This window comes from Monodelphis domestica, chromosome 5 (assembly GCF_027887165.1).
Source record: "Monodelphis domestica isolate mMonDom1 chromosome 5, mMonDom1.pri, whole genome shotgun sequence".
NCBI lineage: Eukaryota > Metazoa > Chordata > Mammalia > Didelphimorphia > Didelphidae > Monodelphis > Monodelphis domestica.
Window position 1 is genome coordinate 265,017,422 of NC_077231.1, and position 27,966 is coordinate 265,045,387.

Consider the following 27,966-nt stretch of genomic DNA (forward strand, 5'->3'; position numbering starts at 1 on the left):
TAAGCATTTATTTAAATTCTCATCATATGCTAGTCATTGTTGAAAAAGGAATATAACGGGATTGTCCTCACCCTCGAGGAGCTTATACAATAGGGAAAAGTCTTACTTTCATTGCTGTATGTATCATGCACTTATATCAGTTAACATGAACAATGCTGGGCATCATTGAACAAAATAATAAATTAAATTCTTGTTTATATTTCATCCTTAAAGTTTAATGTTACCTTGTTTAAGGGAAAACTGTCTTACTCCCTGGTTTTTCTATGGGAAGGCAATGATTGCTGCCCTTGGTTTGCTGGAATGGAATGCTAGACTTGTGAAACTCATACATATCTGTGAAGGACAGTCCTTTTCATTTCTTTTAAAACTTGGTGCCCAAAAGTTTATAAACAAGGCATAATTTTCTAGATATAGAAAGGAAAAGATTTGTTTGTTTGTAGTGTCAAGAAAGAATTATTTGTTTTTTTGCTCATGTTATTTAAGGTTTTTCTAAGAGATATCTACCTGTCATTCCAAGTTACCCAGATGAAAGTATTAACCAGTATAGCTGTGCATATGAAACAATCTTAGCTTCTTGTTAACTTGGATAAAAAAATGAATTGAAATTTTATTCTTAAAATAAATCATCCATTAGAATTTCAGTGAGAGATACCCAATCTATTTATATTCTTCAAAGTGCAGCATTTGTGAAAGGATATTTTCAATGATGAGTTTTAGCTAAATTTGATATAAATAAAAAAGTTCTTATCCATTTTTATGTGACAGAGTCCTTTACAGAATAATATTGTTGAAATAATAAGTGGAGGAAATTTTAAATTTTCAAATAAAGATGAGCAAAAATAAAGAGCTATTTTCACCCTAAAATCTATTGAGACCCCTTGAAGAACCATGGATGCATAAATGGTTATCCTTTGAGTTTAATATAGGAAATAATTAGAATGATAGATCATGAAATTACATCCCTTTTGTATGCAAAACACATTTCAATGAATTTCATGATAATAAGTTTGTGTTTCTTGCTTTTTATGTTTTCAAAAGAAAAGTTTAAGTTTGTTATTAGGAAAATTGAATGAAAACATTGATTTAAGTAAGGTTTGAGATTTTTTCTCTGCAACTATATATATGACTTCCACTAGGAGGCATCAGAGACTGTTAAATATAGAAAATATAAAAGGAGAAGTTTTTTGTAGCCTCAGAAAATTCTAGACATTTCTGACAATCTTTAGGACTTAAGTTGCTATCTGTTGGAAATAAAAGTGTATTTCTTCTGCCAGATGTTATAATGACAACCTTAGAAGTTTGAAGTTTTAGGGAAAAAAATCAATTCCTTCATTACTTCATTCAAGGAGGAAATATTAAACATCTCCTATGGGCCAGGTACTCTGGTAAGTGCTGAAGACAGAGAAAAACACGAAGAAAGAAACAAATCTTGCTGCCTCCAGAGAGCTCACATTCTTAGTGTGGTTGCTGGGAGTTGAGGGTGAGGATTATATTATTTATACAACTCCTTTGCCCCAAACTATATTCAAAATAAAGACACAATCTGGGGGGGGAAGGAGGGGAAGATTTAACTACAGTAAAGATTCTTGTAGCCTATTGTAGTTGAGCTGAACCTGAAGGGTGTCTGGGAATCACAAGAAACGGTGGTGAGGAGAAGGGGCTTTCTAGACTGTGAAGAGGCATGGAATATGGGAGATGGGCTATATTGAATGTGAAGAATGGCAAGGAAGTCAGTTGAGCAGCAGTTTAGAGTCTCTGAAGGAGAACAACCTGAATCAGTGTCCTTTGGAAAACCAGATTAGAACCAGATTGCAAAGGACCCTTGAAGTGATGAATGAAAAACAGACAAGTCTCTATTTTTCCCAGAGGTGATCAATCCTTCAGAATTAAAGAACGAAGGAAGGAAACAAGCAATCATATGTTAGGTAGCTCGATAGAGAGAGTGCTGGGTGCAGGGTCAGAAAGATTCATCTTCCTGAGTTCAAATCTAGCCTCAGACAATTATTAGCTGTGTGACAATGGGCAAGTCACTTAACTCTGTTGCCTCAGTTTCTTTATCTGTAAAATGAGATGGAGTATCTTTGCCAAAATATCCCAAATGGAGTTGTGAAGAATCAGACAGGCACAACTGAAATGACTGAACAATATTTATCTTTGTCCATACTTGTTTGCATGTTGCCTCCTCTGTTAAGATTGTGATCATCTTGAGAGTAGGGACTATTTTTATTTATTTACCTATTTGTTTGTAGTGTTTTTATTAAGCCTTTCTTTATCCCTAGCATTTAGCACAGTGCCTGGCACATAAGTGGTGCTTAATAAATGCTTGTTGACTTGAAGTAAACTTAAAATAACTTGAGGGAAATAAGCATGAATAGCCAGGTTTTCATTGGTGGTACTTGACCTGAGCCTTGTAAAAGAACTAAGACTTCTAAGGAGAAGTAGTAAAGGCAGACCCTTTCCAGTAGGATATCATTTTGTATTAAAGGTTTGGAGGCAAGAAAGGGAAAGCTTAGTCATTGCAACCAAAAGTGGTCCAGTTTTATTGTAAAGTGGTGTAAGGGTAAGGGGAGTCATGTGAACTCTGTCTGTAAAGGTAGTTTACTGCCAGATTAGGAAAAGCTTTAGACACTAGCCTAAAGGGGTTTGTATTTTATTCTAGTAGCAATTTTTGTTTAGCTGTTGAGTCTTGTCCAACTCTTGGTGTGTACCCTGTGGATCATAGCATTCCAATGCTGTCCGTGGGGTTTTCTTGGTTGGCCATTTCCTTCTCCAGTGAATTTAGGTAAACAGAACCTAGGTGACTTGTCCAGCTAGTCCATATCTGAAACTGAATTTGAATTCAGATCTTCCTGACTTCAGACCATTGCTTTATCCACTGTCACCCATCTACTTCCAAGGCGGATAGAGATTAAATGACTTGTCCAGGGTCACACAGCTAGCAAATATAGAGACTAGATTTGAAATCAAGTCTTCCCGACTCCAGACCTAGTACTCTATCCACTGAGGCTTCAAATTGCCTCTAGAAGCAATTGGAATACACTGAAGATATTTTTGAGCAGGAATATTATGTGATTATAGCTTTTTTTTAGGAAGATGATTGAGGGAACTTTATTTTATTTTTAATTAAATTAATTAATTTAGGATATTTTTTCCATGGTTCCATGATTCATGTTCTTTCACTCCTCTCTTCCCTCCCTCTCCCAGAGCCAACAAGCAATTCCACTGGGTTTAATGTGTATCATTGTTCAAAACCTATTTCCATATTATTACTATTTGCAATAGAATGATGAATTGAAGTAAAAATCCCCAATCACATCCCCATCGAACCATGTGATCAATCATATGTTTTTCTTCTGCATTTCTACTTGGACAGTTCTTTCTCTGGATGTGGATAGTGTTCTTTCTCATAAATCCCTTAGAATTGTCCTGGATCATTGCATTGATACTACTAGAGAAGTCCATTACATTTGATTGTACCACAGTGTATCAGTCTCTTTATATAATGTTCTCCTGGTTCTGCTCCTCTCACTCTGCATCACTTCCTAGAGGTTGTTCCAGTCCCCATTGAATTCCTCCATTTTATTATTCCTTTGAGCACAATAGTATTCCATCACCAACATATACCACAATTTGTTCAGCCATTCCCCAATTGAAGGGCATCCCCTCGTTTTCCAATTTTTGGCCACCACAAAGAGCGCAGCTATGAATATTCTTGTACAGGTCTTTTTCCTTATTATCTCTTTGGGGTACAGACCCAGCACTGCTATGACTGGATCAAAGGGCAGACAGTCTTTTAGCTCACTTTGGGCATAGTCCCAAATTGCCTTTTCAGGGAGCTTTATAAACAATTCCTAAATATCCTAGTATTCAAGAAACTGATGTTGGCTTATCTTTGTCCCCAAGTTACAATTCCCTTTTTTTCTCTTTTGATTACAGATTCCTGGACTATGCTTTAGATGCACATAATGGAAATTTCCTACAGGTCTCCTGTCTCTTGGTTTCTCTTGATTTCTATTTCTGCTTTGTCCACATCCTAGGAATTGGTTCAGATTTTTGATAACATCCACTAGAGGAGGTTTCTTGGTTTCGCTTGACCTTTTGACAGTCAAGATCACTCCTTACTCTGAATGATTTTTCTAGCATTCATGTCATTTCATGCCTACCATGTTGTCTCCATCAATGTCTATGGGCCCTCTTTCCAACCTGTTAGCACATTCTCATTTTTCCTTTAGGAGACATCTCATAGTCACTCCTTTCTTTTCATACTCATAGCTTTCATTCAAGATCCTCAAAATCATTCAACTGACTGATATTAGATATCTGGATTCCTTTACTGGTTACTTCTACTCGTATACTTTTATGTTCCTTTGAAGTAAAGTAATTCAGGGTCCAATTATCCTCTCCTTGGATCAGAGGTTTCTCAGAGGTCTTGGTTCAAGCCACATAACTGCCTTCTTTCCTTTCCTTCCTCCAATTACTTTTGTATATCTCCTATGAATCTATCTTTGACCAATTTAGTTAAACAAATTTAACTTTTATTAAGCACTTACTATGTGAAGAGCAAGAGTGAATGATAGAGAGCAATAGAGAGAGAGAAAATCTTGGTGCCAAGAAGACCTCAGTTCAAATTTATCTCTGACTCCAGGCTGTGGTCCTGCAAACTGACTTAATCTCTCAGTTCTTAAAGGTGATTCTCTGAGACAATAGTTTGTACAACAGTTGCTGATTTGCATTTGTGAAGGGAATTTCTTTCCTGGATGTTCCCTATAAGCAATGAAATCACAAATCTAATTCCCTCTCTCCAATCCCAAACCATTTTAACCCCCAATGTATATAGCTCAGAGCATTTTGCTCTGTACTATGAAAGGTTATATATACATATATATATATATAAATTAATTTCTTAAACCCTTACTTTCCATCTTAGAATTAATACTGTGTATTGGTTCTAAGACAGAAGAGTGGTAAGGACTAGGCAATGGGGGTTAAGTGACTTACCCAGGGTCACACAGTTAGGGAATGTCTGAGGCCAAATTTAAGTCAGGACTTTCTGTCTCTTGATCCAGACTTGGCTCTTGATCCACTGAGCCACCTCATTGCCCACTAGAGGTTAATTAAGCAGTGAATTCCTGCCCTTATGGAGCTTAAAATTTTGTAGGACATTTTTTATATAAGCCAGCAAGGTTTAATATAAATTATAACCTGGGAGAAAAAAAATTGGAAGGGAGACTTAATAGAAATTTTTTAAAATTCTTCTTAAAAGAGAGGAACATCTAATAATTCTGAACATTCTGTTATAACCTTTTTCTATTATTACTTTTCATTATTATAATTCTCTCTTGTGTATAATGCTTATGGTAGTAGTTTATTTAAGGGATTGACTACATAGAGGTATCGTATTGCAGCCTGAGGGCCAAAGGCAGCTGGCAAAACTCCCAGGTGCAGCAGAACCATATTAAAATGTAATTGGGAAATGTTTAACAAAACAAATACAAATACAATACAACATAGGTAATAGTAATTTGTGGTTTCCTAAATTAATGCATGGCAAAAAGGGATCCTTTCTATTTGAATTTGATACCATTAGGCAATGAATGGGTTTTGTTCATTTTTTTCAAGCTGTCTAGAATTCTTTAATATATGTGTGTCTTTCACACACATCTTCATATATTTATGTCCATGTAAAGCAGGCAGGTCTAGTTTGCATTATAGGCAGGGAGTTTAAATGTAGGATGTGATATAAATCATATCTCTAAGAAATTAATACCTACATATAGGCAAATGCTGTCTGATGATGTCCATTTCTGTTCAATTCAATGTTTAATTGCTATTCTGAATTAATTTATTTTAAATATTTGAATTATATATGATATATATATATATATATATATATACAAATATATATATCTCAATAAAGAGCTGACCTTTTATCCAGGAAGACTTGAGTCCAAGTTTTGTCCCTGACACACACTGGATAGGTGACTTTGGACCAAATGTCTTGACCCTTTAGGGCTCCATGAAATTCTCTAATTATCAGTTCCTATTTTGGTTGATGGAGTTTCCTCTTGAGAGTTTCTGTTAAAGTGAAATCATTAATCGAATTCCTATCCTATCCATATTTCTTTTAAATGTATTTTCATATTCTCTATTTAGCATGAATATAAGAAGCTGTTTGAAGAAAGCAAAGGAAGTTATCACTTTGAAATTGACACAGCTGAGCACCTCCATCATAAAGGCAACACAGAGCTCCAGAGTCAGGTATGGATCAATAGAATACTTCTTTACCACATTATGAGAGACTTAGCCAGAGTAGCAAAAACTCTTAATTATGAATTTTTAATTGAATATGAGAACATAAAAAAATCCCCACACATACTAAAAACTTGACAGTGGGTTTGGAAATGGCAGAAATTCTTTGGAAATTTTAAAATGCCATTTTCTAGACTAAAGGTTTTGAAATGCCTGGGCTCCCCCCAAACCTGTGATTTTACATAGAACCTCAGTTTGTGGAATAAGAATAGTTGCATTTATTTGTCATTTTGAACTGTAGAATTAATTTGGTAGGATCAAGGATTTATTTAAATCTTCTCAGTTCAATTGCCAGCAGTATTGAAAAAAATCATCTAATGAAAACACCATAAAATATAAACAGGTAGTGTGTTCTCACTTTCTCTTTGATAGCCCACGTTCTCTAAGTTCTCACTTTCTATTCCAAAGTGAGAGATCTGTCAGACGTTTATTGTGGAACTAGGCTAATAATGTGAAAAGAGTACAACATTTGGAGATAGAGGCCCTGAGTTCAAATCCCAGGTGTGTGTTCTTTGACAAATTACCTTCCTTTCCTGTGCTTGTCTCCTTCTGTGTAAAATGTGAGGTTTTGATTAGTATCATGTTTCTTCCAGTTCTTTTTATCATCTGATGTTTATTCAAGAGGACCACATCTCTATTTACATGGAGTATATGTTCCTGCCTAAAACTCTTTCCCAAAACTGGGAGCATAAAACCAATTCTTGTTTGTAAATTACCAGAGGAGACATTTTTCAATTTTCTTACAAGATTTTCTTCCTGAGCCATGCTTGTATTTAGTTAGAGAAATCCCTTTTCTGAAACTGCCCTGGGGTTAAAGATACTGCTCCTGAAGAGGACATCTGGATAGTCTCAGTGATAGTCAGTGTGGTTCTGAGTCCCTTCTTTGGCACACTTCTGCAATGGGGCAATAGATGAGTGGGGCAGTTTCTACAGAGAACACTATTTTTGCACGAGCTCTTGTAAAAACCTAATTCAGCTTAGATTTAATATCAGTATAAATTTAGAGAGTTAAGATAAAGTGTTATCAAGAACATTACATGGTCTCTATGACATAATTCTCTTTCTATCCCCTCCCCAGTGACATCAGGGTGGAAAATTAGGCTCATGTTTTCTTTCTCATTATGTGATTTACTAAAGTTCAGGGTGACCTAAAGGTTATGCTCATCCATGTAATTTATGTTGGCAATGAGTTATCGTGTACATGTCATAATGCAAAATTATTTCTCATGTCAAATCTTTAAGAAAAACCAATATAATAAATTAATTGCTCCCCTGATATACTATCTGATGTATAATTTCCAGAAAATGTCTTATCACTTTCACTTGGGGTTCAGGGCAGGGATAAAACGTTATTTTAAACAATCCAAATGAATATGACGATTAAATTTTTTAAAAAATTCATTTTTGGTGTATATTAGTTTAATGCTTGCCAAATGTATTCACTTTCTTTGTTGATGCCTTTCTATTTTTTTAATATTAAAGAAGTAGGATAGTGAAATAGGGGGAGCACTGTGACATGAATCGGAATCTGAGTTTTAATTCCCCATTTTACTCCCTCTCTTCATTCCCCAACTGTTATGTGACCTTGGGTAAATCATGTAACTTTCTTGGGCTTCAGTTATTTTATCTACAACTAAGGATGCAAATAATTGACCTTTTTGAAACCAGGTGTCTGGGTTAGACAAACAATGTCTTATAGCCCTAAAATCTATAATTTTACGCTTTACTTAATCTTGAAAGCCCCTTTCAACTTAAGTGTTCTATGTATCTAAAAATGAGGGCATATGCCCCAAAGTCTTAAAGCCCAAAAGTCTCAAATGCTCCAACTTCATTTTCCCTTTTCCCATGTAATTTGTGAACAGTATTTCTAAAACAAAGAGGTTTCCTTGTTGTTTATAATGGAAACTTTTTTTTTAATCTAGGTTAAGTACAAAGAAAAGTATGAAAAAGCTAAAGGCAAGTCCATGCTTGAATTTGTGGACACTCCATCTTACCAGGCTTCCAAGGAGGCTCAAAAATTGCAAAGTGAGGTAGGTTTTTTTTTTTTTAATTTGCTTGATGGGATCCAAAGTCTTTAGGTTACTCATTTATTGTGATGCCCAGTGTATGCTCCAACTTGTTTTAGCAAACTAAAAAAGTTTCCACTCTACACCTGGGAATGGAAAACATACCAGTCATCTGAAGATCAGCCTAGCCAAACTCAGAAACAGCAGCTCTTAAAGCCCAAGTTGCAGAAGGATTGCTATCTCTGCCATGAGAGGGATATACAGAGATGAAACCACAGCTCAAGGAAATGCAGAAGTGTTAAGAAAAGACTATCTATGTAATGACAGGTTGCATGGGCTGAATAAAAAAAAAAAAACTTGCATTCAAGTTCACCTTTAGCATATACCTATTGTGTGTTCCTAGGTAAGTCATTCAATCTTTGTGTGATCCAGGCAACTCTATAAAATTCTAAATTGTAGTATAAGTGCTGTTGTGGTTTGGTAGAGGAAGTTTCCTGACCTGAAATTCCCTAGGCCATTGGTTCTCAGAGTGTGTTCTTGGGGCCATTGAGGACCCTGTGACCCTTTTAGATGATCCATGGAGTCAAAACCATTTTTATAATAATACTAATAATATATAACAATGCTTTAATTTCCAATTTAATAGATTTCAATAAGTGTAACCCACATAAACAAAAGCTTTTTGGGAAGTCCTCAGAATAATTTGAGAATTGTTGGCTTAGACTAATGAAATCTCAAGTCCAGTCCAAAAAGAAACAAACCAAACTCTATATCATTTCACAAAAATGAAAGCCTAGTCTATCTACTGAATGTATGCTGAATAATAATATAGACCAAATCTATGAAAGAATTGGTTTTTTTAAACTGAATTCACAGAATCAACACATTTTTAACTGGCAAACCATTTAACCTGAAAGCACCTCAGAGAACTTTCTATGTTTTTCTTACATATCTGTATCTGCAGAAGGAATTTTTAGATAAGGAGTTTCCCACACTAGTAAAGTAAGAATTCTCTCCCTACCTCTAACTAAAATATTTCTGTAATGATATCTCCATTATGCAAAGAGCGACATGTATATATATATAAACTATATTTAGTAAATTATTCTGGAAAGAGTGAGCTCTAAGTCTCTTATTGTGCCTACATGAAGTGCAATGGTCTGGTTATTGGCATGGCAGTTCCTCTGTCCTTGTAGAAGGGGAATTTTCTGGAAGGTTCAAGGACAAAGAGAAGTGGAAGATATATGAGGTAATCCACAAACTAACATATCAATGTGACAAGTGATAACATCTTGAAGTACCAGTGACCAAAGGGTAAAAAGAGTAATTTATTAGCCCATCAGGATCTATGGGATATCTCCTTTTTGCTCTCCTCTTCTTTTTCCCCTCTATATCTGTCTTTCTCATTTCCTTAGTGCCTGTCATCTCCTCTCTCCTATCCAATGCCTTTTTTGTTATTTCTTTCCTCCAACTACTTTTTCTCTTTCTTTTTTTGTCTTTTCCTGTCCTTTTCCAAATACCTTGAAATTAAACCACAAATCCATTTAACTAAAATGTTTTACTTCCTTTTGATTCTGAATATTTATGTAGGTCAAAGCCACCCAGCAGACAAAATAATTTCCTACCTCTAAATTATGTCATCCAGAAGTATGTCATGTGAATACTTTGCTTTTTCCTACCTTAAAACATGAAATGACTTTAAAGATTGATAAAGCTTTTTCAAGTGCCTTACATTTGTTTAAACCTCAGGACAAAGAAACCCCAAAGAAAGCTTCTTGTCCACTTGGAGCCCATGATCTACTGGGGATGATAATATGCAAACAACCGTATACAAACGAGATATAGAGTGGATAAATGGAAAATGTTCATCAGAGAAAAGGCACTAGAATTAAGTGAGATTAGGGCAGGCTTGTAAAAGGGGGGTTTTACCTGAGCATTGAAAGAAGCCAGGGAATCCAAAAGCTGGAGATGAGGAAGGGGAGCATTCTGGGGATGGGGGGACCGGTAGAGATAGTACCCATTATTGGGAGATGTCTTGTTTTATGTGAGGAAAAGCAAGGAGGCCAGTGGCATTGTATTAGAGAATTGGAGTTGGGGTGTGGAAGGAGGAATTGGGGATCCTACTATAAAGTGTAAGAAGACTGGAAAGGTGGACATGTGTACATGTGTGTGTATGTATGTATGTTATGAAGGACTTTGAATACCATATTACCAGAGGATGTCATATTTGATCCATGTGTTGAGATGTTAGATTTTCAATTTAGTTTGATTATACATATAATTTTCTGGCTAACTTTAATGTGTCCTTTGAATTATCATATCTGTGTCTCACTGAACCAAACAAGACATCCTGATGATTAATAAATGAAAAATTCCATTAAATTCCTAGTTTGTTTATGTGACAACATACATTCACCTTGTTTAATTTTTATAATAATTTTCAAAAATTTAAAATATGGATTGGGTGTTTGTTCTCAGGAGAATGAGTCTTAGTGACCCTGCACTCAGCTGTGAGGATGGCCTCTGTTTCTCCTTGATTTCTTCTCTTCATTGGCAGCTTCTACACAGGATTTATTGCTCTCTGAGGAACTGATTTAATTCTTGGGCTCTTTGAACCTTTGCTTAGTATTGACTTTCCATTTCGTTTTTTGTCCTGTTCTGAAATCGTGAGTTTTTACTGTGGTTTAAGGAGAAAAGATGGGGAATTGGAGGTTTGGGAGGAGAGCCCTGAGGTTGTGGCTGTTGTTCTTTAGCTTATAGAAATCACTGTCCTAAGTTTAATCATCATGCTGTGGCTTACTAGGCTTTTGAGGAGACATGAACAATCCTTGGACTGAGCCTTGTCATAGTAAGGGATATAAATACTGGACTGATAAAATTCATTTATTAAAAAATCAGCTGTAGCTTGGAGGTATCTGTCAGTGGTTTTCACTTGTAGTAAGATCAAGAGAGGGAAACAGAATGATGGTTCTCGACGGTCTCCTTTTTAGTAACAACATTTTTAAAAACTGCTCTAACTAAACACATGCTGCTAATCCTTTACTATTGATAGAGGGCCCTTTCTAATTTCAGAGAAAATACATTAATTCAATCAATCAACAAGTATTCACTTGGTGCCTACTCTACCAGTTTCTACCAATTGATTTGAATATATTTGATGCCAAAGTATGACAGCATCAAGGAGAAAATTACTTAGTATACTTTAAAAAATTGAGATGCCCATTTATAGATTTGAAAAGGGGGAAATGAAGACTTTAGTTACCTTCAGGGTTTCTCAGAGTGGTTGTGTCCACAGGGGATCTCTGGATTACTAATCATTTTGACTGAGGTAACACATCAAGCCAAGAATACATCTAGTTTGACTGATTTCTTTTTCACACAATTTTTAGACTTAATTGAGCAATTGTTCTGATGTCATGCAGTCACAGCTATGTGATGCTGAGTAACCTCACTCAGACTACTTTTCCAGGAGGAAAAAGGGGTAATGAATGTTTTTCATTTTTCTTTTCACCCTAGTTCAACAGTGAAATTAATCATAGGAGGCATTAATCAAAATTCTTAGCAGAAGGTTGGAATCCTCTTGTTGATAAAAGGACCTGAGTTGGGAAAAGTATGGCAGTGACCAGCTGATTTATGCTCTGACTTCTTTTCAGTAGCTACTGGTATTTCCTAAATTAAGAGTGGCTATTCTGTCTTCTGAAACAGAAAATTTACCGAAAAGATTTTGAAAAAGGACTTAAAGGAAGGCCCTCGATGGATTTAGACAAGACTCCAGAATTTTTGCATGTAAAATATGTCACAAATCTTCTCAAAGAGGTAAGAGCTTTTTGGTATTTGTCTTGGATTTTACAAAAGCTTGCCTAAGCAGAGAGGATGAAAATGGCTCAGGAGATCATTTTAGGTAGTAGCTTTCTGCCTCATCATTTTCTGTGATCTTGACATAGTCATATGAAAGAATGGAAAGGAGCTGTATTTGGAGTCTTGGCTCAGTCACTTATTACATTGCCATGGCCATAACATCTAAACTCTGTAACATTGTTTCCTCATCCATAAGGCAGAGATATTAATATTAATACTGCCTAAACCTCAAACACCCTATAAATGAATGATAGTTGCTATTATTATTCAGGTTGTCTTATGTCCATTAGACCTTTCTATTTTGCACAGTGGTTAGAGCTCCAGTCCCAGAGTCAGGAAGATCTGAGTTCAAATCAAACATCAGAAAAAATAGTTATGATGATCAAATGAAATAATATATCTAAAGCATTTAGCACAGCTTGGCACATAGTAGGCATCATATAAATGTTCTTTTGTTTAGTTTCCTTGAACTCTAAATATTACTGATCTAAATATTTAAAAAATACTTTAACGGTTTAACTTAGAGGAAAGTTAGCAATGAAAAAGCACCCAAGAAAAAGGTGACAGTTTATATGTAGCTCAAGTAGTAAAACAGTAGAGGACAGAAGCCATTAAATATCTAAAAAGCATTATTAGTTATCTATTTTGCCTTGAAGTCAATATTTTGCTTTTTAACTCAATGGGGTTTAACATTCATATTTAAGGTCATGAATAAGAAATGACCTGGTTCTTTAGGGAAATTATAATTTTTATTTTATACCTTTAATCTTTTGTGTATAATTTTGTTTTTTAAAATCTTTATTAGTAGTTCAAAATTTTCAAATGTTTTGAAATGTTGATAGAGAAATTTAACTCTTTCAAGTATATTCTCTTGTTGAAATGCTTTATGTTTTTGGAATCATACTTTTCTTTAGTGCCTCTCATTTTCATTTCCATAACATCGTCTCAATGTAGTCACAGCAAATAGCATATTCACAAATGGGAAAGTTGTGTAAATGATATATTAGGTGTAAACACTTTGTGTTCTTACCAGTAACAGAAACACTAATAGAACATAAACCCATTTTCGTAAATAGTCTGTATTTGTCTCCTTAACTGGTTTCTATTCTTCGCATCCATTTTTATTCATCATTTACTATCACTCTAGTATTTATTCAGTTACCAAGACACTATAGCATGACTTTTAATATAGTAGACTTGGAAAGTTAGATGACTAGAATTCAAATTTAACAGAAATTATGAATTTCCAAAAAGATGATAAGAAAATTAAAAAAAAAGGTTTAGCCCTTTCAAATAAAAAAATGGCTTGGATTATGAACTGCCTTTCAAGTTTAAGATTGGTTTTGGAATTTGTATCAGTTCTAGTAGTCTTATACATCAGATTAGTTGTCATGATCCGGAAATTCTGGGGGATTGTTTAAGCTGAAGATATCTTCTTAAGCCAGTAAAATGTTATAATACAAATACTTGCTCATGCCAGCACAGACTTGTTAAAAACAAGAGCTTGCCAAATTTACATTTGTTATTTAATTAAAAGCTAAATGTTAACACTGTAACTGTGTGCAATTACATGCACAGTTTATCAAGGGGACCCTTCCTCTCCCCAGTTCTCTTTGCTACTTCCCAGTGTTGCAGGATTTCTGAAAGTTTATGCTAATAGGAACAGCACAGACATGAAACAAGTATCCTATTCTATATTGGCCCTTAGGCAGCTCAGGAGCTGTTTTCATTTTACATACTACTTTGGATGTTTTTTCCATTTTGAATAGGAATTTTGAGAAGAATCCTTCTTTTTCTTCTCTCCTACTTCTCCAATAGACCTGAACGGAAAGCTAACCATCAATACTTTGTATTATTGACTTTAGTTGAAAGGAAGCAGCCACAGAGATAAATTATCTACTATGGGCAAGGAATTGTGCCAGGCCAGAGCCTCTCAGACTTTGTGCTATCAGGACCCTTTTATACTCTTATAAATTAGTAAAGACTCCAAAGAGATTTTTTGTGAGTTGTATCTACTAACACTTACCACATTATAAATTAAAATATCTTGATAGTATTATGAAACTACTTGATCATGTGGATTCTCTCTCTCACCAAATATTTTAGGGGCTTCCAGAGTCCTTGGCACACTTTAGAGAATTTCTGTCTGTTAGACATTAGGAAAAGGAGATATCAAATCCATCTTGCCAATTTGCAATAACCTAAGATATTTTTCACTTGGCAGATTAAGTATTTAAAAAATTTTCTCATGATCTTTTAAAGTTATATTCTAGTTGTATAACTTACCAAGTCTACTATATTAACGATCATCCAATAATATTTTTATAACTTTGAATGAATATTCCAGTGATAACAAGTAATGAATAAAATAATATTTTATATTTTTATTTTATATATTTTAATATATTATAATTTTATATATGATATATATAATTTTATTATATTTATATATAAATTATAATATTTTATATATTTTAATATATTATAATTTTATATATGATATATATAATTTTATTATATTTATATATAAATTATAATATTTTATATATTTTAATATATTATAATTTTATATATGATATATATATATATAATTTTATTATATTTATATATAAATTATAATATTTTATATTATTCAATAATAAATAAAAATAATGTATCCCAAATAGATTTTTTAAGTTGAATTAAATATACTAGTAGAAATGGGACATGAAATTGAATAAACGTAATAGAAAACAACTAGGTAGCTAGGTTGTAAAGTGGACAGAGTGCTAGAACTGGAGTCAGGAAGACTCATTTTCCTGAGTTCAGATCTAGCCTCAGATACTTACTAGCTTTATGACTCTGGGCTAGTTGCTTAAGCCAGTTTGCCTCAGTTTTCTCATCTGTAAAGAGAGCTGGAGAAGGGAAAGAAAAAAGAATGATCTTTTTTATTTAGTGAAAAGGAAACTCTTTCCAAGTGTTGACACTTAGGTCTAAATTAACTTTACTGTTATTGATTACTCTGGCTCCTTCACTGAAAAACAAATGAATACAAGCTAAGGAATGTAATATCTGTCAGGATATTAGCTAAGTTGAATAGCAGCTAATATCTTACTACATTAACTTGAAGAAGAGAGTAAGGTAGAAAATGAGTCCTTCACTTAAATAGCACATAGATTCTGATCACTAAAAGAAGTCTTCACTTGCATTTGAGAAATTAATATTTTACAACACTGATGTTATTGAAGTTGAATTGGAGTCAAATTTTGTTCTTTCTAAAGTGAATTTGCAAAAATATTAAACTTCTTTTAAAGTCCTTTTTGGTTGTAAAAATAACCTCACTTAGTTAAACAGAAAGAACACATTTTAAGAGTTTTAACATCAGTCTATAAATCAGTATGTAGGAAAATGTACATTTTTCAAAATTGAAAGAAAGATTCAGTGACTAAAATGAGTCCATACTTTACTTTTTTTAAACCCTTACCTTCCATATTGGAATCAATACTGTGTATTGGTTCTGGGGCAGAGGAGTGGTAAGGGCTAGGCAATGGGGGTCAAGTGACTTGCCCAGGGTCACACAGCTGGGAAGTGTCTGAGGCCAGATTTGAACCTAGGACCTCCTGTCTCTAGGCCTGTCTCAATCCATTAGACTACCCAGCTGTCCCCCCATACTTTATTTTTTTTAAAAGTTGGGATACATTACATATTTTAATGGGTATTTTTTTCATTATTTTTCAGTTATGTACTTCAGGTAATTCATATCTAATAGAGAGTTTTCAGAAAAACAGTTCAAATAATTAATAAGAGGCACATCTTTCTAAGATTTCATGTACCTTTTAAAATAGAGACATCTTTTTACCACTGACTATAGTATATAAAAAATTGGTAGAAAAGATGAAAGGATAAAGATTGGACAGAATTAGAAGATCTTCTGGAATTGATTAGATTGGAAAAATGCATCCCAGGAAAGAAATAAGGAACATTAACACTCATCAGCCAAAATTACTCCTCCATATTTTTCTTCTCACAATGCACCCAATAAAAAAGCTTAAAGTATTCCATCATTTACAATGATATTCCCTATCTTGAAATTGGATATTCTTCTCCTACAGAAAGAATATAGAAAGGACCTGGAAAATGAAATAAAAGGGAAAGGAATGGAACTTAGTTCAGAGATCCCTGACATTCAGAGAGCAAAAAGGGCTTCCGAAATGGCAAGTGAGGTTTGTATGCCAAAATGACTAAATGTTTCCATTTTTAGTTCTTTATTTGAACTTGTTGAAATGTTTCCTATAGCAACTGACTTTTTAGAGTGGAAGATAATTTAGATGCCGTATAATTTCCTTAACCATAATTATGCTACCAAAATACAGAGTAAAAATTTCTGATACAATGGCCTTGGAGGAGCCAACAGTATTAAACTAGTATGTGTCAAAGGTAGAGTTTGAACCCAGGTCTTTTTAATTCCAAGTGTAATATATGATGTTCCATACCACTGATGTCAAATCCAAATGAAAATAGGGGCGACTGAACTATACATAAGGATGTTTGTGGGCCACATTCTGACTTGGAAAGCATCCTATTAAAAACTATCTATGTTCTATTGAATTTATGTTTATTTTGTTTAATTTTTCCCAATTACATTTTAATCTGGGTTAGGCCAAATTTAGCCCATGTTTGACATGTGTGCACTATACTGCACTGTCTTGTATAGATTATATTATATAGTTCCTTATCCCTAAATCTATTTAACACTCTGCCCCACCTTTTTTATCTCATGCCTTAGTTTATCCAGAGACAATGATACAGAAAAAAAGTTTAAAAGGCTTTGTTATCCAGAATGGAATAGGAAGAGGAGAGCAAGACATTTTTATAAATAACTTACCAAAATTTCCTTTGAAATGAAAGATCATATTAATAGTAACATTCTTCTGTTATACTGAATGACTTTAAGTCTTGAAATATTACAGTGGGCAAAGAACTGAAGCTGGCCATCAGCTGGGAGAAGATTGTAAAAAGCTTTACTTCAAGTGTGCAGGATAGGGATCAAAACCCTTTGAATTGGGGTTATTGGCTGCAGCAAGGGTACTCTGGCCCCAGTGGCAGGGATGAGCGAGGGTTTACCCTGACCTTGTTGGGAATAAAGCATGTGCCCGCTCTTGTACATAAGACAATTATATCCTGGCATTGGTAACTAACTTCCCATTTATCTACATGATAGCAGTACATTCCAAAGAGTTTTGAAGATTTGCTGCCATAATTCATGGTGTAGATGAATTGTGTGGTTAAAAAAAGATTATTTTTCTAAATTTCCAAGATGGTTCTGTTCCTGAGATATGCATGATATAAATGTTATCTGAATATTTAAAATGTTATTCCCCCACAGAAGGAGTACAAGAAAGATCTGGAAACTGAAATTAAAGGGAGAGGAATGCAAATTGGCACAGATGCCCTTGACATACAACGAGCCAAAAAAGCTTCTGAAATCTCAAGCCAGGTTAGTATAGAGAAAAAACTATGACTTTGGAGCTTTTCTTTTTGGACTAAAAATATGTGTTTAGTTCCTGGCTTTCAAAAGGGGAGACTTCCCCAAACTTTTCCAATGAGTTTTAAAAAATTATTTAAATTAATTTCTTTTATTAAATATTTCCCAATTATGTACAAGAATATTCTAACAATAATTTAAAAAAATTTTGATTTCCAATTTTTTTCTCTCCCTCCTACCTCTCCTTTCATCTCTCTTTCCTCCTTGAGAAGGTAAGCACTTTGATTTGGATTGCATATGTGGAGTTATGCCAGACCTAATTCTGTATTAGTTGTATCATGAAAGAAAACACAAACAAAATAAAACAATAAGAATAAAGAAAGTAAAATAGGCACTTCCTCTGATCAAAATTTATCAGATATATCATTGGACATGGATGGCATTTTTCATTATAGATTTTTTGAAATTGTCTTGGTTCATTGTTTTGATCAGAGTAGCTAAGTCTTTCATAGTTGATTGTCCTTACAATATTGCTGTCTATGTGTACAATGTTCTGGTTCTGGTTTACTTTACATGAGTTCCCACAAGTCTTCCCAGTTTTCTCTGAAACCATCCTGCTTATCATTTTATTCTAGTACAATAGGATTTCATCACTCTCACATGCCAGAGCACGTTCAGCCATTCCCCAACTGATGGGCATCTGCTCGATTTCCAATTATTTGCTATCACAAAAGAGTTGCTATGAACATTTTATTTTTTTTAAACCCTTACCTTTCATCTTGGAATAAATACTTTGTATTGGCTCCAGGCAGAAGAGTGGTGAGGACTAGGTAATGGGGGTTTAGTGACTTGCCCAGGGTCTATGAATACTTTTGTACAAATAGATCCTTTTCCAGGCTTCTTTTTATCTCTTTGGTACACAGCCTCGTAGCAGTATTGTGTTCAAATGGTTTGGATTCACAGTTTGGGCACAGTTCCAAATTATTCTCTTGAATAGTTAGATTAGTTCACGACTCCACCAATAGTTCATTACTATCCTAATTTTCCCACATCTCTCCTATCCTCCCCTCCCCAAACACTTGTCATTTTCACTAATCTGATAGGTGTGAGGTAGCTTTAGAGAGCATTTTTCCATATGAGTATTGATAGTTTTAATTTTTTTCTTCTGAAAACTGCCTGTTCATACCTTTTGATCATTTATCATCAGGAAAATGGCTTTTATTTTTGTAAATTTAGTTCATTTTCCTATATATTTGAGAAGAGAGTAGTTTTTCAGGAAATTTTATTGCAAAAATTTCCCATTTACCTGTTTGCCTTCTAATTTTTTTTCTGTATTTTGTACAAAACCTTTTTAATTTCATATAACCAAAATTATCTCTTTTACTTTTCATAATTTTCTATAACTCTTGTTTGGTCATAAATTCTTCCACTATTCATAGATCTGACAGGTTCAATTTCCCATGCTCTTCTAGTTTACTTATGATATTTCCCCTTCTTCTAAATCATTTTTTTTTCACAAAACCAGTTCCTAGTTTTACGTCTTCATTGTCCATTAAAAAAAACTTTCAGTTTTATTATTCCTCCTTTGATTCATAAGATTTCCATTTTGGTGTTTAAGTGGGGATTTTTAATTTGTTCTCTTTCTTGTCTTTTTTACTTGCATGCTCAATTTATTAATCTGCTCTTTCTCTCTTTTACTGAGAAACACATTTAAAGGCATACATTTTCTCCCAAATACTGAGTTGACTGTATTCCACAAATTTTAAAATGTTGTATCATTGTTATTATTGTTTTGAATAAAAACTAATGTTTCTAGAATTTTTCATCAATTCAGCTTTTAATCTCTACTTCTATAGCTTTTAATGAAATTGGCTTTTTATTGCAATATTATCTGAAAAGAGTGTATTTGGTTTTTTTTTTTTGCTTTTCTTCATTTGGTTGCAAGGTTATTAAACCCAAATACATGGATAATTTTTGTGACAGTGCCATGTACAGTTCAAAAAATGTATACTCCTTTCTATTTCCATTCATTTTTCTCCAGTGGTAGTCTATCAGATCTAACTTTTCTAAGATTGTATTCCTCTCCTTGACTTCTTTCTTATTAATTTTATGATTAGATTTATCTAGCTATGATGGGAAGGTTGATGTACTTCACTAGAATTTCTTTATCTATTTCCTCCTATAATTCATTTGACTATTCCTTTAAGAATTTGGATGCTATTATATTTGGCTCATATGTATTTAGTATTTATATAATTTATTGTCTCTGGTTCTTTTTAGCAAGATGTACTTTTCCTGATAATCTCTTTTAATTAGGTCTAGTATTGTTTTTTCCTTGTCTGAGATAATTATTGCTACCCTTGCCTTTTTTCCTTCAGCTAAAGCATTATGTATTCTGTTCTACTCCCTTATTTCAGCTCTGTATGTCTCAGTTTCAACTGTGTTTCTTATAAACTGCATATTGTATTCTTGTTTCTAATCCATTCTGGTGTTTACTTCTATCTTATGGGTTAGTTAATACCATTCATATTCAAATTATAATGATTGATATAGACTTCTCTCTATGCTATTTTTTTCCATTTATTCTTTCCTTCCTATCCTGTCTCTAGAGTCTCTTTTGCTTCAGATTACTGCCTTCTTTTTCCAGCACTTACTCTTATCACCCTGCCCTTTTTTCTTGTCCCCCTCCTCTCCTACTTTCCATATTGCAGTAATGACAAACCTTTTAGAGACTTGAGTGCCTAAACTGCAACTCTCATGCTGCATGTGAACAGCCTCCTTACCTCAGACAGGGGATTTTTTTTTTAACCATCAGAGCATAGGTTCCGATTGCCCATCCGCTTTTATTGGGGTACCCAAAGAAGGGGCTGCTCCCAGGCCCCATTGCATGTGGGAGTGGAGATAGGGGAGCCCCTGTTCTGCTGGGGCCACACCCCGTCGGTGAGAAAGGCACCTAGGAGTCATTCTCCGCAGAGCTCTGAGAGCCCAAGCTGGGGGTGGGAGGATGCTTCCCTGATTAGCACCGAGTCATTCTGCCATTGAATTGCTGCCATTCAAAGATCTCCCACTGGTGCTCCCAACTGGTCTGCTGGTTAGAGTACTGAGTGATATGAAAAATGTCTTTGGATACAGTGGAGATGAGGAAGAGATCATTCCACTCTGGCATGCATGCCAAAGGTTCACCAACATGGCCCAATTGCATAAGATAGATTTATTTTACCATTTGTGTGTGTGTGTGTGTGTGTGTGTGTGTGTGTGTGTGTTCATGTGTTCCTCTTCCCCCATCCATTTTGGAAACAATTAAGATGTTTCTGAGATTTAAGCATCACCTTCCCCCTACCATTTTCCCATGCACTCTAAAAGATTTTCCTTACATGCCTCTTTGATATAAAATAATGTCCCTCTTTTTTCTCCCTCTCTCTTCTCCCTTTTTTACAAGGCATCCCTTTCTCTGATCTTCCCATTTTAAAAAAATATTGTCCCAACATAATTACCTCACTTTACTCCTTCTTTCTAGAATCCTTATAACAGCTCTAATAATGATAAAGTTCTTAGATGACATATATGTCCTCTTGTAAGAATTTAAATTTCAGTTTTATGCTAAATATGAGAATTACAAAGTAATATTGTGGTTGTAGAGTTTAAAAATATTACAGCTTAAATCAAAATGACTTTTAGCAGCTTTATTTACATAGAGGTATAAAGAGTGAAAGTGGAAAAATGTAGATAAAGAGACAGAAAATACTGCCTAGCTACAAATACCATGAGTTTAATCCTAATATCTCCAGACCGCAAATGTGAATCCAAAAGAGAATCTCACTAGAATCCAAAGTCCTAATTAGGAAGCTGAAATACAAAGAACCAAGAAATGATGAAGAATCTACTGAGAATCTTTAGTGAACAGGAGGCCAAGACCACCAAGAATGTCACCAGAACTCATGATGAAGGGAGTATCCCACCAAAGTGCCAATAAGCAGACAACCAAGGAAGCAATCGCTCCACTCACCACAGCAGCCAATGCAGGATCTAGGGAAAGAGTCTCCTCCTCCAGTCTAGCTCACCAATGCACAGAGAATCACTGAATCCTCGAGCTAGCCCTTTAAAAGCAGTTTTCTCGACATTACTTCCTATTGCTCCTCCACTTTACAGGAACCAATTGCAGTCTTTCAATTTTCCTAGCACTTCCTGGGACTAGGGGCTTTGGAGTTGTCACCAACCCTAGCAAGTGACTTGTGAACTCTCATACTTAGTTACTGGTAAGGTACTAAGTAGGGATACTTGAGTTTTTGATTGATTCATTTAAAAGTTCCTGATTGATAGACAAAGAGAGTTTGATTCACTCTTTTACAATCTTCCCATATAGAAAGTATAAGCCTGATAGTGGCTCCCTAATATTTGAAGTTTCTTTATGACTACTTGAAATATTTTATCTTTGACATGGAAGCTAAGGAATTTGGCCAAAATATTCCTTAGAGTTTTCATTTTGGGTTCTTGTTCAGTTGGTGATTGGTGGATTCTTTAAATTTCCATTTTACCCTTTGGTTCTAGCACATCAGTATTGTTTTCCTTCATAATTCCTTGAAATATGATATCTAAGTGCTTTTTTTGATCATGGTTTTCAGGTAATCCAATAATTCTTTTATTATCTTTACTCAATTTATTTTATAGGTTAGTTGCTTTTCCAATGAGATAGTTCACATTTTTCTTTTTTTTTATTCTGTTGACTTTGTTTTATTGTTTCTTGATGCCTCACAGAGGCATTAATTCACTTGCCCAATTCTAATTTTTAAGTAATTATTTTCTTCAACAAGCATTTTTACTTCTTTAAAAAGTTATTTTCATTAGTTAACTTTTGTACTTCTTTTTATCATTTGGCCAATTCTCTTTTCCTCCCCAAGGTATTGTTTTCTTCAGCATTTTTATGCCTCTTTAAGTTATTAATTACCTTTTTATAGTTTTCTACTTTTGCTTTCATTTATTTACCATATTTTCCCTCTACCTATGGTCCTCTGTGTAGTATTTGCACAGGGTTATCTTGTAATCTCTTTCTAATCAGTTGCCATGTCCCCTTACTATGTCACCTTGAGGACTCCCCAAAGCTCCTGCTGTCTTTGTTACCACCACCTAGTCCCACCATTGATGCTTCATCTATGTAGCTCTGAACCAGCCTCCCTCATGTTACAGATCTCTCTTTTCAATCTCCTGTGTTGTCTTTGTCTGGAAGAATGGTTCATTCTGAACTTTTGTTGGCTCTGTCACTATGGATTTTGACTTGAGATGTTGTTTTGTGGTTGTTTAGAAAGGTATATTGTGAGAGCTTGGCTGAGTACTTCCTACACTTTTCTCTTGTCTTTACTTCCAGGAAGATCTCCTAATCAGTTAAGACAATATTCTAGATAGAGTTGAATAAAATGACCATACCTTCAGATTTTAATAGAAAATTGTCTGTGCATTCAAAATGGGTTGGTATATTATAAAAAACCCATATCTTAAAATGGATCATGCTCCATATCTCTTCCTTCACTCCCATTCCATCACAGAAGTAGCTCTGGAAGAACCTGAAATATGGGATGAATGACAGCAAAGCTTTGCCTCTATGGTCAGCAGGAAGTTGTAAAAATTTTTGAGTATCTAAGGGGTGTGATGAAATGAATGTTTTATGAACAGGAATGAATTTTGTCACAGTATGTAAAGGATGAATTTAGAGTGGGGAGAGAAGAGAAGAGAGACTAGTTAGAGGCTGTGATGGACCTACTGTGAGGTACTGAAATGATAGCACTGGGATCAAAAATGAAGAGATGAAGTCAAGAGATGGTACCTTGAACCTTGCAGGTGCTTAATAAATATTGAGTGAATTGAACTGAAATATTTAACTGTGAAAGAAGAGCTGATAGAATATAGTTAGTGACCAGAATATAGGGAATAACAAAAGAGAAAGAGGAGACACTTATTTGGCTAAAAAAATACCACAGTGTAGTAGGAAGGATATAGGATTTGGAACTAGAGGATTTAGGTCCAAATCCTCTTTCTCCTGCTTATTACCTGTGTGACATTGGCATAGTAGCTTAGTCTTTACAGCCCTCAGTTTTGTTATCTCTAAAATGAAGAAATTGTTTCGGGAACTAGATTACTCTAATGTCCATCTATCATCCTAAGATTTCTCATTATTAATAAATTAATCCCAATCAAGGGCACATGTCATGCCATTTTATATTAAATCTTTTCTGTTTGTGCATCATTGTGTTAATATGGTTGTGCTATTTAAATAAATGTGACAATACACATAATTTTTCCAATTGAAAAGCAAATTAAAAGTTTTTATAGAGGTAAACTTTACTTATTTTCTTCTTTATAGAAAGACTATAAACGAGATCTGGAGACAGAAATTAAAGGGAAAGGAATGCAGGGGGGCACAGATACTCTTGATATCCAACGGGCTAAGAAAGCATCTGAAATGGCAAGCCAGGTAAGTGGAGAAAATAAAGGGAAAAAAGTAATTTTGGAAACTGAATAATCCCGTCTGTTCTTTGCAGTAAAACAGGAAATCCTGGCATTGGATAAGACTACATAGTTTATGTAGTCTTAAAGATATGAATAAGAAACAAATGCATACATCATAATAATCTTATGGATACTAAGCCAAGATCTTAAAACTCTCTTCTGACCTCTTAGAAAGAATACAAGAGAGACCTGGAAAATGAAATTAAAGGGAAAGGAATGCAAGTGAGCATGGATATCCCTGATATGATTCGAGCCAAGAGAGCATCTGAAATCTACAGTCAGGTTGGACAAGAGTGAATGTATTGATTCTTACATGTTGTAATGCCCCTTCTCTTTTTGTGTGTGCCTACTCACACCCCACCCCTCCCAAGTACATACCAGGAATTCTACTTTATGAACAATGATTGTTCCATAATTGGACAAAAAGACTAATGACAACTTACAGTTTCTTGCATTAATATACTACCTTGCCATAAACAGTTCTTGGGACGAAAGGCTGGAAGGGACCTTAGACGCCATGGAGTCCAACTTTTTCATTTTATTGACTAGGACCTATGGCCTAGAAAGGTTTGATGACTTATGCAGAATCTCACAGATAGTAAGAGAAATGGGAATTTGAGCTCGTGTTCTTTGACTCCAAAGCCAATAGTCTTTGCACTATATCACTCTACCAGTTATTCTCATTTTGAATCATTGCAGGACAAGATAAATAGTAGAAACTGAATTAAAGTTAAATGATGGAGCCACAGTTTTAAAAATTTGACCACTTTGCAGTGTTTTTTTCTGTGTTTTTGGTTTTAAATTTACATAGTACTTTCACTAGTGCCTTTATTTACTTTCTGAGAAGGGGACATTTTGTTTACTTTCAGTAAGGGACATAATTATATATAATAAGATAATAACCCATTTGGTTTGTGGCTATATCTGTAGCAAAAAAACAAAAACAAAAACAAAAACAAAAAACAAAACAAAACTTGCTCTTGTATATAATTGACCTGAGAATGTTGGGAAAGTAGAAATAGAGTCCCTTTCTGTTAGACCAGAAGAGGTGACTTTTTTTCCAATAGCTAAATTCCCAGTTTTTTATAGATAGAATAACTAAACTAATTATCCATATAAGTTTCAGATTTAGTTTCTGAAATCAAAGGGAACTGTGTCCAGAGAGAGAGCATCACTTCTTTACCCATTAGGTGGGCAGAGGAATGGGACTTGGGTAATCCTCAAGGTTTATGAATATGAATAACCTGCAATACATCATTTTGGCACATGAAAAATAACAGTTGACTCTACTCACACTTGTAGAGATGAAGTCATTGGAGAGCATACATTTTGCAGAGAAACGTTACCACCTCTATGCTGAGTTGTGCCAGATTTCTGCTTTTTTTACTTAACTGTATTTACTTAACTGAAATTTATTCTGTTATAATACACAATGGTAGCTTGCCTTAAAGAGGTTCAATCAGAGCAAGACATGTTAGATAGCTGAAATAACTTAAATGATGAACATATCAGACTTCCATTCAATTTTATTCATTCCTATTGACATGGTTCTTTCTAAAACTTGTCTTGTTATTTTGACTCCTTTAGATTGCTCTCTATAGTACTCTAATATTAATGTTATCATTAGCATTTTTCGTTAGCAACTCTTGAAAGCTTTCTCTTTAAAATGGATCAAGAAATGAAGGGACCTGTTAAAATTCCTGAATTGTCCAAAACATTTTACCTTTAAATACCTATCTTCTCTTAAAAATCATCTTCTCATACACATTAAGGGAGAAGGCAGCTAGGCATTTCAGTAGATTGGGAACCAGGCCTAGAGATAGGAGGTCTTGGGTTTAAATTTGGCCTCAGACACTTACTAGCTGTGTGACCTTGGGCAAGTCACTTAACCCCCATTGCCTAGCCCTTATTGTTCTTCTGCCTTGAAACCAATACACAGTATAGATTCAAAGATGGAAGGTAAGATGAAAAAAAAAAACAGTAACAACCTTAAGGGAGAGGACATCAGAGTCCAAGATTATGTCATTTTTCAAGCATCATGTCTTTACATTGTCTAGGGTAAGGGTTAGGGCCAAGAAACCCCATTGCCTGTGATTTGGGGATTGGGAATAAAGGAGGAGAATTGCCCTAAAAAGATTAGGTATTAACTAAGGGAGTAAATACAGAGACCCCTCACCTCCCCATCATGAATGTTTGTTCCCAGCAATGTAACCAGTAAGACTTTTTGGAGAGTAAGAATGAGTCTCATCATAGAGGTTTTTGACATTATTTTATTTCATGTCAACAGCTATTTGGGTTATAATGGTCACATAACAAAGTGGAGCTGGGAAAAGTCAACTTCATATTAATTTAAAATGTTTCCACTTTTTTCCAACAAAAGAAAAAATACAAAAATGAATCCGAGAAGATGTTGACTAGCTATTCAACAGTGGCAGATACTCCTGAAATACAGAGAATCAAGACAGCCCAGAAAAATATCAGCACGGTGAGCAGAAAGTTCTTTTTTTTTTTACTTTTAATAAGGAAGGTACACTTTTGCCCTTTGATCTCTTATTATTTATTAATATGTTTAATTTTTCCAGTAAATTCCTTTTTTATAGCAGGGGCTTGTAACTTGGGGTACATAGATGACCCCCAGATAGATTTCAGGGTATCATTGATGATAAAAATATCATTCACTTCTAACTGAAATAAAGCATTTCATTCGGTTATTTTAAAATATTCAGAGAAGGGTCCATATATTTCCCTACAAATATCATAGAGGCTCAAGATACAAACACACATGCATAAAAGAAACTTTTGTTCTACAGAAATTTCCTCAGTGCTGTAAAACAATCTTGCAAACAATGTGACATTAGGTGAAACAAGGTTACAAGGGGCTACTCAGAAACCATATGGCATAAGTATGACATTTTCAGATGTTATTAAAACATGTGGCAACAGTTATGGCCATTGGGCCTCAATTGCTCACTGGATCATGGCCGGGCAGGACTGCCCACTGCCGTTATGAGATTTTAACATGTTACAAGAGGGTTGTTTGACCATGCATCACTGATAATATTGCTACAAAATAGAATAAGGTGGGACAAAGTACAGTTATTCTTTAAAATAACAACTGTTACCTGTGGTAGTAGAAATAAAGTAGTTAATTTCTCCAAGCGTCAGTTTCCTCACTGATGAAATGAAGGCTTTGAACTGGATCTCTGACGGACTTTTCAGATCTTAACATTTTGTTGATTCTAAAGTTATTCAGTTAAGCAAATGACTCAACATCATTTAGTATTAATTTCAAGGATTCCGGAAGTACTTTCCAATGAATTGCCAAATTCCCATATTCTGGCGCACTCCAATGTATACGGTTTGTTCAAATGTGGTTTGCTTAAAGTAACGCTGCTTGCGTGCTACCTTTTTAGAGGCAATCTAGGCAGAGCTCAATTACAATCCTTATTGCATAGCAGAACTTTGAGAGGAGAAAGAAAAGGGAAATAGCTTAGCTTTGAACTAGCCTCTGCCACATGGAGAATTTTTGACTTCCAGAGGAAGCTTCTACTGCATTTAAGATCTTCCCTTTGTACTGTCCAGTGAGTTCTGAAATCTCAAATGTCTCAAAGGGGAATGATTTTGCAATCCGCGTATACCTTCATTGAGATGTTCCATTTGGAAGTGGGAATGATGGGAAGTGAGGCCAAAGGAGTTGGTAGAAAGTGAGGAAAAAGAGACTTTGGATTAATTAGATTTGATTTACATAAAATTTGCTTTGAAGACCACTAAAGCTGTTGGACTGGGGAATGAAAATAGATTTGAGCTTGATGGAATTTCAGAAAAAAT

The 27,966-nt window shown here is 34.7% G+C and overlaps 1 protein-coding gene across 5 annotated transcripts in view; it reads left to right on the plus strand.

The window, feature by feature from the left end:
- NEBL (nebulette) overlaps positions 1 to 27,966 on the plus strand; it is a 479,586-nt gene that overhangs the window by 394,683 nt on the left and 56,937 nt on the right. For 3 of the 5 annotated variants that reach the window (XM_007504893.3, XM_007504892.3, XM_016426368.2), the window contains exons 10-17: positions 6,154 to 6,258; positions 8,232 to 8,339; positions 12,021 to 12,131; positions 16,265 to 16,375; positions 17,539 to 17,649; positions 23,993 to 24,103; positions 24,310 to 24,420; positions 26,519 to 26,623. The exons of the other annotated variants lie outside the window; for them this stretch is intronic. In XM_007504893.3, the coding sequence (XP_007504955.2) occupies positions 6,154 to 6,258; positions 8,232 to 8,339; positions 12,021 to 12,131; positions 16,265 to 16,375; positions 17,539 to 17,649; positions 23,993 to 24,103; positions 24,310 to 24,420; positions 26,519 to 26,623 (873 nt within the window). The remainder of the gene's footprint in view (positions 1 to 6,153; positions 6,259 to 8,231; positions 8,340 to 12,020; positions 12,132 to 16,264; positions 16,376 to 17,538; positions 17,650 to 23,992; positions 24,104 to 24,309; positions 24,421 to 26,518; positions 26,624 to 27,966) is intronic. 5 annotated transcript variants of the gene reach the window in all.